This window comes from Ambystoma mexicanum, chromosome 12 (genome assembly GCF_040938575.1).
Source record: "Ambystoma mexicanum isolate Mex_15411 chromosome 12, UKY_AmexF1_1, whole genome shotgun sequence".
Lineage (NCBI taxonomy): Eukaryota > Metazoa > Chordata > Amphibia > Caudata > Ambystomatidae > Ambystoma > Ambystoma mexicanum.
The window spans coordinates 475510268-475523074 of NC_090936.1; the positions used below are offsets into that span (position 1 = coordinate 475510268).

A 12807-nucleotide genomic window follows, 5' to 3' on the forward strand; every position below is an offset into this window, starting at 1 on the left:
GCTGCGTGCTGGAAGAAGCTCGGGTCTTTGTGTTAAACACTGGTTTTCTTTTTGGTGGCTGACTTCACATCACATTGCATGGTTATAGTTGTGAGGGCAAGCATAGGTTTTGGATACAGACAGATTCCTAAGTTGAACTCTTTGACTGTGACTTTTCTTGGTTTTATTTAGGTTGGGAAATCCCACCTTAGCATAGGGCACGTTAGGCCTTTCTCTATCCTGACACTTAAGTTAATAAAATGTATTATTTTGAATCCGGAATTTGTTGTCTGTGTCCTTCTTCATTGTGCCTTCACAGATTACATATTTTGCTTAGTGGAGAAGAAGCTTCAGCTAGCAGCCACTTTCACAATTTCCTTTAAAGGAATATATAAAACATCTATCTTAACTTAAATGGAAAAACAAATGTGCATGGCTTACTGTTTAATACGGTATGTGATACAGAAAACTCCTGTAGGTCACTGTTCCGATTTGCTTATTGCTTCATGTGCTTTGCACCCTGAAGTAAACTGCAATGACAAAGGGTGTGTGTGGCTGGATGACATACCCCAGCGCAGATGTTGGGGGGAGGTGAGAGTTGGTGTGCTGCTGTATACTAGGACCTTCTGTTCTCTCTCCCCACCAGTCGCCTTACCCTGACGTAGTGCAGTTAGTTGTGGTGCATTGCGATGCAAATATCTCAGAAACTTTGCATCCTAGGTCCTTGAAACATTCCCAACATTCTTTCCTTTCCCCTGTTTGTAGTTAATGTGATGAATCCAATGAAGTCATCACACATTTCCCAGTGATAACCTCCTCCCATTTGGCATGGGGACAGCAGCAGCTACCTGATCTTGACCCTGGGGTCGGCTATATGAGGATCACATGGGAGGAGACATACACGGGGGAGATGTTATTGCTTCATTGGATGATGCGTGGTATCCCCCATTTTCCCATGAGGAAGACCCCCTGTTGCTCAGTACTCTGATGGCCTATTGCCATGTATCTGTTCCCCCCCCATAAGGAAAATAAGAGAACCTTTTTTCAGTTCTAGTTTTCCTCTATGTAGAACTGATCCTCCTTATGAAATCACCAAGAAAGACTCTTCAAGACATTCACATCAGAAACCGTCAATAAACTACAATTCTCACAGCCACCTAAATCATCAGTCAATTTCAGTGGACTTGAACTCCCACAACCACCTAGGTACTGAGACAAGGAGGATAAAGGAATTGACGCAGAGCAGCAGAACCCAAACGCCGAATGAAAGTGCTAGTTGTCAGAAAGAAATACCTGTGCAGTGGACCTTTAAAAATGGTCACTGACCTGTGAGAAGCAGATCAGGAGAAAATATTGCTTCTCCATGGAAGCCGGTGTGCAGAAGTTGGAAGCGAGAACCGGTGTGTGGTTAGTGGAGGCGAGAGCCCATATGGTGGAGCAGACTAGATTAGCAGCCAAGAAGCATAGTAATGTGGTGCGAGCAAGGTGGGCTGTGGAGATGCCAAGAACTGCAGGCATCCAACAGCCTCCAGAGGCAGCATTGTCCTTACCGAGGTGCAGAGAGGAAACCAGCGAGCAGAAGCGGGTCCACACGAGAGCCTGGAGAGACGTCGGAGCCGCCCAGAGTGGGAAGGAATCAGTGAAGGTACACCGCAGGGGCACAAGCAAGCCCAGGTACGCTACAGACAACCGGTAAGTCTGCCAGAGCAGAGTGCGGACACCAGGGTGTTTCGGCAACCACACCAAAGGGAACTGGAACTTTGTAAAGTTACAGAAAGTGAATTAATAAGGAGATTGTTTGTAAACTAAAAAGGCAGAGGGCCAACTTGAACCCCAGTAAGAAGTTAATATGAAAGTGTGGAAAAGCATATAAGAACTGTGAAAGCAAGTAGATATACAAGGCCAAGGAAGATATATGCTACTTGAAAGTAAAATGGAACTGCAATAAACACGAAGTCCTCTGAAACATATATCAGGCAGTTAAAGTGGAAGAAGAGAAGTTCTGACAGGGGAGTATGCAAGTCAGTTGTGAGTGCAAGAGAAGTCCTGGCAGGAGAGTACACCAGGCAAGTGGAAGTACATGAAGAGTCCTGGCAGGGAAGTATACTAGGCAAACTGCAAACCTACAAAGAGTGTCAAGCAAAGACAGTGTTTGTTAAACAAAGAAGGAACTTGTGTTTAAAGAAGGAACCTGTGTTTAAAGAAGGAACTTATGTTTAAAGAAGGAACTTTTGTTGAAGAAGAATCTATAAGGCTGAACAAATGTTTTCTAACAGTATGATTTTGGGCTACAAAATGACACCAAGAACTGTTGGACCCAGAGACATTTATGATATCAGTAAAGAATTCAGGGGAAGGGAATCACCCTCTGGAAATAAGGCCTCTTTCCATTTTAGGAGAGTATTTATGTTGGAGCTATTGTACTTTTATTTGAGAACACTTTTTTGTGAATACCAGGTTATAGACATTTCTCTTGCCACTTTATTATTTTGTTTTAGTGTGAGGGTCAGGATAGAACATTTGGACACAAGGACGGCTTTTGATTTACGACATCCTGACAAAGACAGATCCTTAGTTTTGGTTTTTCGGTAGGGAAATTACTCTTTAGAATAGGGTCAGAGAGGCATTTTTCCAACCCTTTTAAATTGAATAAAAGTCCGTAACCAAAATATGTCCACTTTGTGTCCGTCTTTCATTTCTGACCCCTCACAGTAGTAAAATTAGAACTCGTTTTCATCCAACATACATATTGTCCAATGTTTCAAAATCCATATGCTGCATATGTATTTACTAGAAGCTGATGTAGAGTCACTTGCGATATCCCACCCTTCCTTCAACTAGCCTTTGTTGTCTCATGTTTTAACCTGGAAGAATGCTGCACTAGCATAAATTCCAGTTGACTATTTTCAAATATTTTCTACTGAATCCAGTTACTCACATATTAGTTTGTGTAAATCTGAATGGCTATCAAAAAAGGTCTGGGGGGATTTCATTTGATCAGTTAAGTTTGCATTTCTGTTTCTGCATGGCCTGGAAAGCTATTACAAGTATTAAACTCTCACCTATGACATAGTGCCAGCCTGCACCTCTTACATTCAAATGTTGGCAAGGCTGAAACAGCCCTTCATTATCCCAAGTATTAATACTTTGGATGCCATCAAATTGGGTAATAATAACAGTGAATATTATAGCACCTAAAAGGGGGTACAATCTGGAATGAAGTGTTATATAAAAACCTGGTATTATTATTTATACCAACTGACATGCAGATAGATATTTCTCCTATGATATGATAAAGAGAGCTTTAATGTCATAGTATTAGAACCTCATGAGTGGACTGCATCCCATAGAAAGAGTGAGTAGAAATTCCACTTGATAATTTGGTTTCTACTGTGTCCAGTTGATGACATATGGGTGTTTGCACATCTCATGAACCGCTATAATGAAAGTTTCAGTGGCGATGTGTCTCCCACCATGTGCACTGTGTCATCCTCCTTCCTTTCAATAAATCTGCAGACGGCGCCCGCTATTATCATTTTTTACTTGCTACTCAATTCATCTCTTTTCTTGCTCTTCATTTTATATAGCAGCAGCATTATGCTACTCTAGCCATGCTTCGTAGTTATTTGTGACATTGTAAACATACAAACATTTTAAACATTTGCACCCAACCACGGGAGTGTACTCAGCCAATCAGGTGGCCTGAATGTGAACAGAATCGATTAGTGACCATCTGCATTCTCCTTCCCCACCCCATCTCCACAGAATCTCGGAGAACGTGGGGGTGATCACCATAATAGCAACATCATGAAACACCCACATTCACAATTGAGCCGGAAGGTTAGTGGGTGATACAGAGATATGTTTGTCCTCTGGCTTACTGGGGTACAATATATTGGTTTCCAAAGGAAGAAGATTTAAAAGGAGATTTCAAAAGTGAATGTCTTCAGAGGTTGTAGTCAAGATAAAACTAAGTAGAAATGTAGTACTAGAACCCTTGAGAAAATGGCAATGATGTGACTCATAAATGACTCTACAATACCCTGGTTTACTATATGTGTGTTTATCTACCTATTTGGATGATTTATAAAGCACATTATTGAGGCATTTCCGGCTTTATATGGCATTTGATTGAAGCATTCGTGTATGTGGAATATACCTTGCCATGTGGTAGTAGCCAGGTATATGATGGCATTATTGAGGCATTTGAAACTGCACTTGTCATTTGACGCCCAAATCCTATTGGGTTTTCCAATGGTCATTCTTTTAAGAGTGTAGTCAACTCTTAAAACACATCTTAGGACTCTGGTAACTCAGGTCGCCTAACCCCTGTCAGCAATTTACCTTTCATAAGGGGCAGAACAAGGATGTCCTGTTGGCAAAACCCCAAAGATGGTTACTCTGCTACGTACACAGAGGTCTTGCCAACTGGATGTGTCTGTGATGACAATGACCCTTCTGAATGCCTGCTGTTTTAACAGTTAGAGGCCTGCAATCCTTATGCTGAACGAACTGCAACAGAGTTCCAGCACCATTTCTGAGCACTTTATGCAGATCGGTTTTCAGATTATTTAAATTATCATCAGACTGCAGAAATGTTCTCAGAAATGTTGATTCAACAGGTCAGCAGGGAGACTGAAGCAGCTATTCTCTTGTCTGGAATACATCCTTGGGGAATCCAATGTTGGTTGGGGGTCAGATCAAATGTCAGGCAATAGCTCTGGCCGTCGGCAGTCACTGCTCTCTCCTCTTTAGCCTCAGCAGACCTTTGGGCGTCACTGCTGACAAATACCAATGGGCTTAAAATTTGGTTCCTCTCTGAAGAAAGGGCACGTTCAAGGTCACCCACTCATCAACTACACTTGGAGAATGCGACTTGCTTACCAGTGTTATTCACAGCTGCTCTGGAAAGGTTGGGATTTCTATTTCCTGTACTCAAAGTCTTTGAATCCAATTTTTTCCGGTGTCTATGGGCCTTGTCCGGTTGCTTGCTGTCCCCCTTATGGGCTCCTTGTTGATCAGGGTCTGCATGATAAAAACAAGTTGTGTGGATTGTTGTTTATTGAGAAAAATAGACCTAAACATGGCATTCTTTTTTTGCTACTTACAAGGAGAGGAAACCCGGTATGCAGCTGTCTAATCAAAAATTAGCAGTGTATACTTTGTCTATATCCGGGGGGATAATAGTCACTGTATAGAAAGACAAAGTTATCAGGCAGGTACCAGAGGTGTCTAACATTAACACTCTGAGTAAATCCAAAGGTGGGACCAGACAAGGTTTAAAATAACAGTTTCAATTTTTAATAACGAACAAATCGTAAAATTTAAAACATCCAATTAAATAAATTGGTCCATAATACAACAATTGTCACATCTAATATATAATGCAACAACAAGGAATACGTAACAGGCTAAGATGCCCAGTTTAAAAAGGTGTTACAGAAAAACACTGCGGGTACTTATCAACCAAATATTATAGTACCGAACAAGGTTTGGATAGGTGTGTCATAGATTTTACTCTCTGTTTAGAGTCCAGAGAATTGTCTCGACATGTTTCTGTTCCGCTAGAAAAAAGTGTGGAACATTCATCAGGAGGGACTTTTTACAACATAGCCTATTTAACAATTGGAGTGGTAAACATTACTATTACAGTATCATAGCACCTATCAAGGTGCCAGTGGGGGCTCTCTACTAAGAATAGTAGGTGTAGTTTGACGACCTTTGCGGCCCTTAAAAGGAGGGTCAACCCGTAGGGGTAAGAGCCGGAACGAATCACTACGATCCGCACGAATGTGGAAGGTAAGCGGAGAACCAGTCTACCGTCTTCGTAGGAGCGACTCAGTGTGTCCTGTGGCAGCGCATCATGCCAGTGAACCAAAGACTTACACATCCATTCAGGGAACTCTGAGAGTATCATACACACTAATCATCACAGACATAACACAACTTAATAGGAAAATAATTCCCTCACTCTAATGGCACTAGTTTGCCTCTGCACGGAATGAGGAGGAAAAGAGGGGTTGGACTTGGACCACATTGGGCATCACAGTTTCTTTTTAGGTCTAGCTAGAGCTCTATGCCAGAGCACTTTCAGCAGTATGTGGAGAGGTCATGGTGTCAATCAGCTGCTCTAGCATCATCGATTTTGAAAAGCAGCGTGTGAAAAGGTCTTGTCAGTGTTGTGGAGTAAACGGATCAAGGTACCTTTAAGAGAGGGACATCTGAGAATGGGAGGGCACGCGGGAGCCGGGAGGAAGGGGAAGGACAGGAAAGGGAAGTTCATTTTTATGGAGGAATTAAATAAAGAAGGTTGGAAACCACAAGAGACTCTGTGTCGTTGATTACACAAACAGGCCTGGGGGAACATAGAGCCAAAACAGTCAGGATGAAAGTAGCAGTGTAATCCAAATAACAGAACTTTATTGTTATGCAAATGAGGCCTGACTTATATCTAGAGGAAACATTATAGGCACTGGCCATGGAAAGTAAAACAAGCCTAATGCCATGGTGCAATAAAGGAGCTCCCAATCTGGCATACCTTATGAAGCTGAGGTTCTGGGAATTCTCTTCAGTGGCAAAACTAAAATATCAAGCACTTGCAAAACCAATACCTCTGACCTATTGGCTTAACATATACTGATTGTGACAGGGACTTATATGTTTTTCATTCCTGTCTCTCTCTGGCCTAAGACCATGAACCTCTTCCTAGCAGAACCCACATTTTCTTCTTGCCAAAGTATCATGGAATGAAAAATGAAAGCAATAATTAGAAAGGACAGTTGTGAAAGAACAAATAAAACAGGGAAGGAGGAATAATGTAGTGTAAAGTGTTCTTGTATGGAGCACCTCTGCATTGTTTCAGCAGCCTCTTGGCATATGATGAATGATTTAGGTCAGAGTCCCTGTCATGATATACTTATTAGGAAAGGGGGAGTGACACATGTACACACACATGCACATACAAACACACACACATGATCTTATGGCAGGACAGGCAATCAATGGATCGCAGGCTCAATTCACATAAAAACACATATAGGTAGTCAGAGGAGGAATTCAATACTGCAATAAGAACACACACACACATATAGGAGGCTTTCGCTTTACATTAGGAATACCAGTTAGGGACATTTGTTTTGCTAAAATATGATATCAGAGTAGCTAGATTTTGGAGAGTATAAATGGAAGAGAAATAGGGATATTCTGAATTTACATGCTCAAGAAGAGACACGAGAAGGGTTCACCAAAGATCAGACATTGTATCAGATGCAAGCGCCGAGATTGCAACAGGTACAATAGCCAGAATGAGTGCAAATGAATTCACTACAAGGGCAATTGCAACAAGCCCCTATGCAGACTCACCAATACGCACATCCAGAATAGGAGGTGCCACTGTGGTAAGAGGAAATCCTTTCACAGGAACAGGAATATGTTTATACCTACAATAAGGATAGCTCACAGGGTGACTTGGTGTGTTCAGTACTGTCTGTGATGATAGGAGGCAAATAATTTTCTTTTCTAGTAGACAATGGGGCTACACGTTCATGTATATGGGAGGGAAAGTATACAATGTTGGGAATTGTCATGAGATGTGCAAAGGGTTCTCTGGAGTTACAAGTCAGGTTCCTTTTATTAATGAATTACCAGTCTCTATAGGAGAGTGTGGCATGTTTGTTCCTTTGTGGTATTCACGACAGACACCAGTTAATATTTTGGGAAGAGATTTGATGACAAAACTTAATATGACAATTTCATTTACTGACAAAGGAATAGTGTGTTCCACTCCTGGAATACACTACATGAATGAGGGCGAATTTATACTGGCATTCACAGGGCAAGTGGCTCTGGAGGCATTACAGTAGAGCAAGAGGTTCTCCTTTAGCATTCTACTGACATGGCTACCTGGCTTAGTGGGAAAAACTGTGAGAAAACCTGATGAGTTTTTGTACAGACCACAGATACATATGGATGAAGAGGGGGGGGAGATCATCCCTTTAGAATTAGAAGCAAACATAGAACAAAGGGAAATTGCGATGCTCGAAGGAATGGATGATGAGGGCAGACCATCAAGAACAGTGATAGCTCTCTGAGAAGGATATAGGTTTAATGACATTACTGATGATTACATATTTAGGGAAGACTCAACAGATGATGAATTAGTATTCTTTATGAGCATCACATATTGGATTAAAATAGAGAAAAGGGAAATCCCACAGTGAATGGTAATAATGCAGCAGCGTCCAGCATTTTTTGTGGAAGACTTGGCCTGTGGACCACAGGCCCTTATGACGTGGGTCTATTGAAAGGAATAGTGGAACAAAATAAAAATACACTCATGTAAGGGATTATAATATGTATAAAAAAATGAGTTTGTGTTGTGATTAGACTAATTAATGTAAGATAATAATGAAAAGTAAAAACTAAAAGCACTGAAGTCGGAAGTCGGAAGCGGCTGTGTAGAGTGAGGAGTGTCCCACAGTGCAGCTTGACTCGACTGACTCGACTGACGTAAGGTCCTTTGCTCTAACCCTATCATGAGGAAATGCAGCGTGAGGAAGGCAGCGAGGAAGGCTGCGAGGAATGTGCTGAGCCAGGGGCTGTGCCTACAGAGTTGAGGATCTGTGGGCAACGCTGTGCTGGAGGTATTGAAGTATTGCAGTATTGGCAGCAAAAATTCACCTCAGATAAGTTATTCGCTTCAGATAGGTTTTTCAGGGGGTCTTAGGTGCCGTAGGTGCTCCTCTGATGCTTCTTTGAGTTTTGGCGTCTGGGAGTACTAAAGAGTACAAAACAAAAGCAAAAAAATTAAAAAAAAATTAAAATAAAGATTAAATAACACCCTGATACTGTAGCAACGATGCATTGGTCCTGATTGTAGTTGCCACTGGGGGTGAAGGTGATTGCTAGCCTCTCAAGAGGAAGGAGGGATTGTGTACTTTGTTCTACAAACACCGTGGCCCTTTCTTCAGCCTCATATTGAGTTAACTGCACCCCCTGACCGACAGTGACTGGTAAAGGTAAAGGAAAGGGTAAAGGAAGTGTCCTCGCCAAGCGTTTGCTGTGTTGGTGATCCTCTGGTGGAGTAGACTGATCTGGGCTGATCACCGTGAAATTTGCATTTTTTCCAAGTCGCGGGTTAAGTGCCGGAAAACTGGTACTGCAACTGGGGCTGTGGCCGATCACTGTGAAATTTGCATTTTTTCCAAGTCGCGGGTTAAGTGCCGGAAAACTGGTACTGCAACTGGTGCTGTGGCCCCTTTATCCCTTAGGAGGAAGTGAGTAGGCTGTGGCTCAAAAACTCTTCTATCACGCGAAGCGTCCTTGCCAAGTGTTTGGTGTTCGGTAGGAGCGTGGAGTCGTGGTTGTGGAAATCCCTTTTATTGCTTCCACTGACTCTCTGGGTAAGACTGTTCCCCACTTGCTCTGGCGCTGCTATAGCTCTGTTACTTTGTCTTGACTGTCCTTTGAATTTGAACTTTTCTTTTTCAAACGGAGAGCGCGGTGTCCGCTCTTTAGCTCGTGAACATTTTTTTTTTGTATAGTGCTTTTACAAGGTGCTGTTATCTTTGTGCATGTTTGGTGCCCCACGTGTGTGGGACCAAAGCGCCCATGCCTTTATTTTTACAACGTGTCGGGAAACGCTTGGGATCAGAGCAAGGACACGACCACAGTCGCCCACGTGGAGAGGCACAGTTCTGACTTGTGACTTTTGAACTATGGCTGTTAGAGGCACCATCTCAGGGGGTGTCTTCGGGCCCTTGAGCCTGTTATGAAGCTGCTGTAAGGGCATAGCCCCAGGGGGTGACTGCGGGCCAGGGAGCCTTTTGAACCTCAGAGGGTGGTGAAGCTGCTGTAAGGTCTCAACCTCAGGGTGTGACTGCGGGCAAGGGAGCCTTTGAACTGCAGAGGGTGGTGAAGCTGCTGTAAGGGCATTACCCCTGGGGGTGACTGCAGGCCTTGGTGTCTTTGAACCCCAGAGGGTGGTGAAGCTGCTGTAAGGGCATTTCCCCAGGGGGTGACTGCGGGCTTCGTGCCTTTGAACCCCAGAGGGTGGCGAACCTTCGGATAGCTGGCTGCCAAAAGAAAATTCTATTGCTGTCCTTGGGTATTTGCGCTTGTGCTGTGTCTACCAAATGGTATATTGTACTTATACAGCTCTAGTTATATATGCTCTGCCAAGGTTACCAGCTCACGTCGTGTTCGTGGGCCTCTGGGCCTTTGAATTTCAGAAACTGGTGAAGCTGCTAGTTGATTGCATAAGTGAAACTCATTGCTGTACTCAGAAGCCTGGATAATAGTTGAATTGCCTTATTGTGTATTCAGGGTTTCTGTGTTTTCTGCCCCTAAGCTTTAGGTTTAGCAACCTGTGGGTTTCTGGAGGCTTTGTAGCCTTTGAGCCCTGGAAGGTTGTGAAGCTGCACTTAGGTAAACGCTAAATTGATAATACCGTTACCCCTTTTAGGAGCTGAATTTTAGCATCTGCAGAATCCCTGGCTGCTGGTACAATCCTTTTAGGAGTCTGCTGAATTGAAAATTCTTTTATACTTTTGAAGCATGTGCGATCGGTGATCTATGCTTTGGGGCTGATGATGAATATACTGATGCATGTGCACGCGCTTCAAGCAGCTGCCCGAGGGGGTGTTTATGGGCTTTGATGCCTTTCTGAATTCTGATTGAATACAGTGTGCATCTAGAGTAAATGCCTCTTTGGATATTGTCTGCTTGTTTAAACTCAGCCCCTTGTTATTGATTTTTGAGCAACTGAACTATTTCTGTTGGCACCTCAGCTCTGAGAACTGAGCTGCTCTAAGCACTTGCTCTTTTTCTATTCTTTGGCTTATATCACAGTGGTCGACCTCTATGAACCATAGGGAAACATTATAGCATTTTCTTTAAAAAAATGTAGTTTGTGCAATGGTCTTTTGGATTTGTACATCATTACTAGACATTACTTCTCTTAGCAAACTCTCAATATGAGTTGCAACTTGAGAAGTACAAATCGTCCTTGTGAAGCCCCTACTAGTCCAACTGAAGGCAAGGTTAATAAACCTGTTAATCTTTCTCTTCCCTTGCTTCCACCGACTAAAAAGTCCCTTCTATCTATGTCAGTTTTGATCCCTTCAATGACAACTCCTCCAGCCCCTAAGGATGACTTGACATTGCCCCATGTGAATCTATCTGAGACCAGGGAGGGGCTCTCATTTCCCGCAATGAACCCTGATCACATTATGCCCTCCTTCTCTTTGAAGGAGGCAAATGATGATGATAGAATTTCGTTGAATGAAGCAAACGACAAGGTTCAGTTGGACCGCTTTCATAAAGATGCTCAGGATAACTTTGTAGCATCATTGGATACCTCGATGCTTGCTCCTGCCGTTATGAGTGAGTTGGGGAAACGGGTCTGGTTGTCTCTTGGCCCTTCGACCCCGGCTTCTAGGTCACCTGTTTTTCGTGAGAAAGTGCATCTACATCTGGCTGACAAATTCTCATATAAAGTTCTTACCATACCTAGTATGGAACCTTTTGGCTCCATTCTTCAGGATGTTATAACCAATATATTTCCTACGCAGCAGAATGGCAATGGTTCCTCCTTGTCAAACTCACTGTGCGATCATGACCAAAGATCAGTCTTATCTGGGAATCACCTACCAGAATCAGTGGATATTCCCTCCTCAACTGCGGAGGACTCACCGATACACATCGATGAGCAGGACCTTCAGAACTTCCCTGTAATTACGAGAATTCTAAATATCCCGGACAAAGGCCACAACCTTACTCATTACTTTCTTAGAGACATGAAAGCATTGTTAGGCCTTATGATGGAAAAAATCAGTAAAATAGAAGGCTATATACTGGCCCGGGAACACTCACATTCCTTCTATGTTGCATACTTAGAGAAAATGTTGGCTCAACACCAACTAGTGGCACCCTCCCAAGTACTTGCGCCAGAATCAAGAGCTCAGGGTTCTCAAATGAAGTCTATGATACAAGAGTATGGTCCCACAGGTAGGTTGTATTCCCAGGTTTTGCAGGGTATTCAACTTGAGGTAGTCGCAAGGCCAAATGAAGAATCAATCAACTTGCTTGAAGTAGCCAAATCACATCACAATCGTCTTCTCCAAGTTGAGCAGCTTCTGTTCAAATCCCTCTTGCATCCTCAAGGGATTGTAACATTGGAACCGGTAACGGGGGTGCCGGCTACTGGCGCCGACTTGAGCTTGACTCCTGATAGTCCATCTGCCCTGACGGACATCAATGACTCTCAAGATACCTTGAAGTATCAGATCCCACAAATAGCTACTGAGCTAGATGAAAAGGGTAACAGCCAAATAGGATCTCACTTTATGTCCCGTAAGGCGAAGAAGTCATTTCTAAGAGCTAAGAAATGACTTAGTTTGTCTAAAGCCAAGCTAAAGGACACTTCGACTTAGCGTGGCGCTGCTGCTGAATCCGTTTTGTGCTCAACCCAAGACGTGGCGGTCAAATTAAAATCTACCTTGAATGTGGAGGAGCCTGTACTAAATTTACTGGAATTAAATGATTAAAGCAAAAAACTTCTGCAAATTAAAATGGGCGAAGGCGATGTAAAAGCTCCCTCTCCCCAACTAGCAGTAAACATTCCAGAAAAGACACAATCTCAGTTACACACTTTCTTTCCAATTGCACAACCAAAAAAGGTGCCCCCCCCCGGTAACCTTGGAGGTTTGCCCACCAATTGTTGAGCATGCTAACGTGCCTGGATTGCAGTACATCACAGACAGACCTCAGGCGACTGTATCCACAGGCTTGGAGGCTCCTCAGAACACCACCAAGTTTGAGGAGCAGAGC

At 43.1% G+C, this 12807-nt stretch overlaps 1 protein-coding gene across 1 annotated transcript in view; it reads right to left on the reverse strand.

Moving 5' to 3' along the window:
* The window catches only part of LOC138513681 (uncharacterized), a 352424-nt gene that overhangs the window by 167763 nt on the left and 171854 nt on the right, over positions 1-12807 (reverse strand). The window contains exon 3 of the mRNA XM_069628746.1: positions 4864-5004. Coding sequence (XP_069484847.1) covers positions 4864-5004 — 141 coding nt within the window. The remainder of the gene's footprint in view (positions 1-4863; positions 5005-12807) is intronic.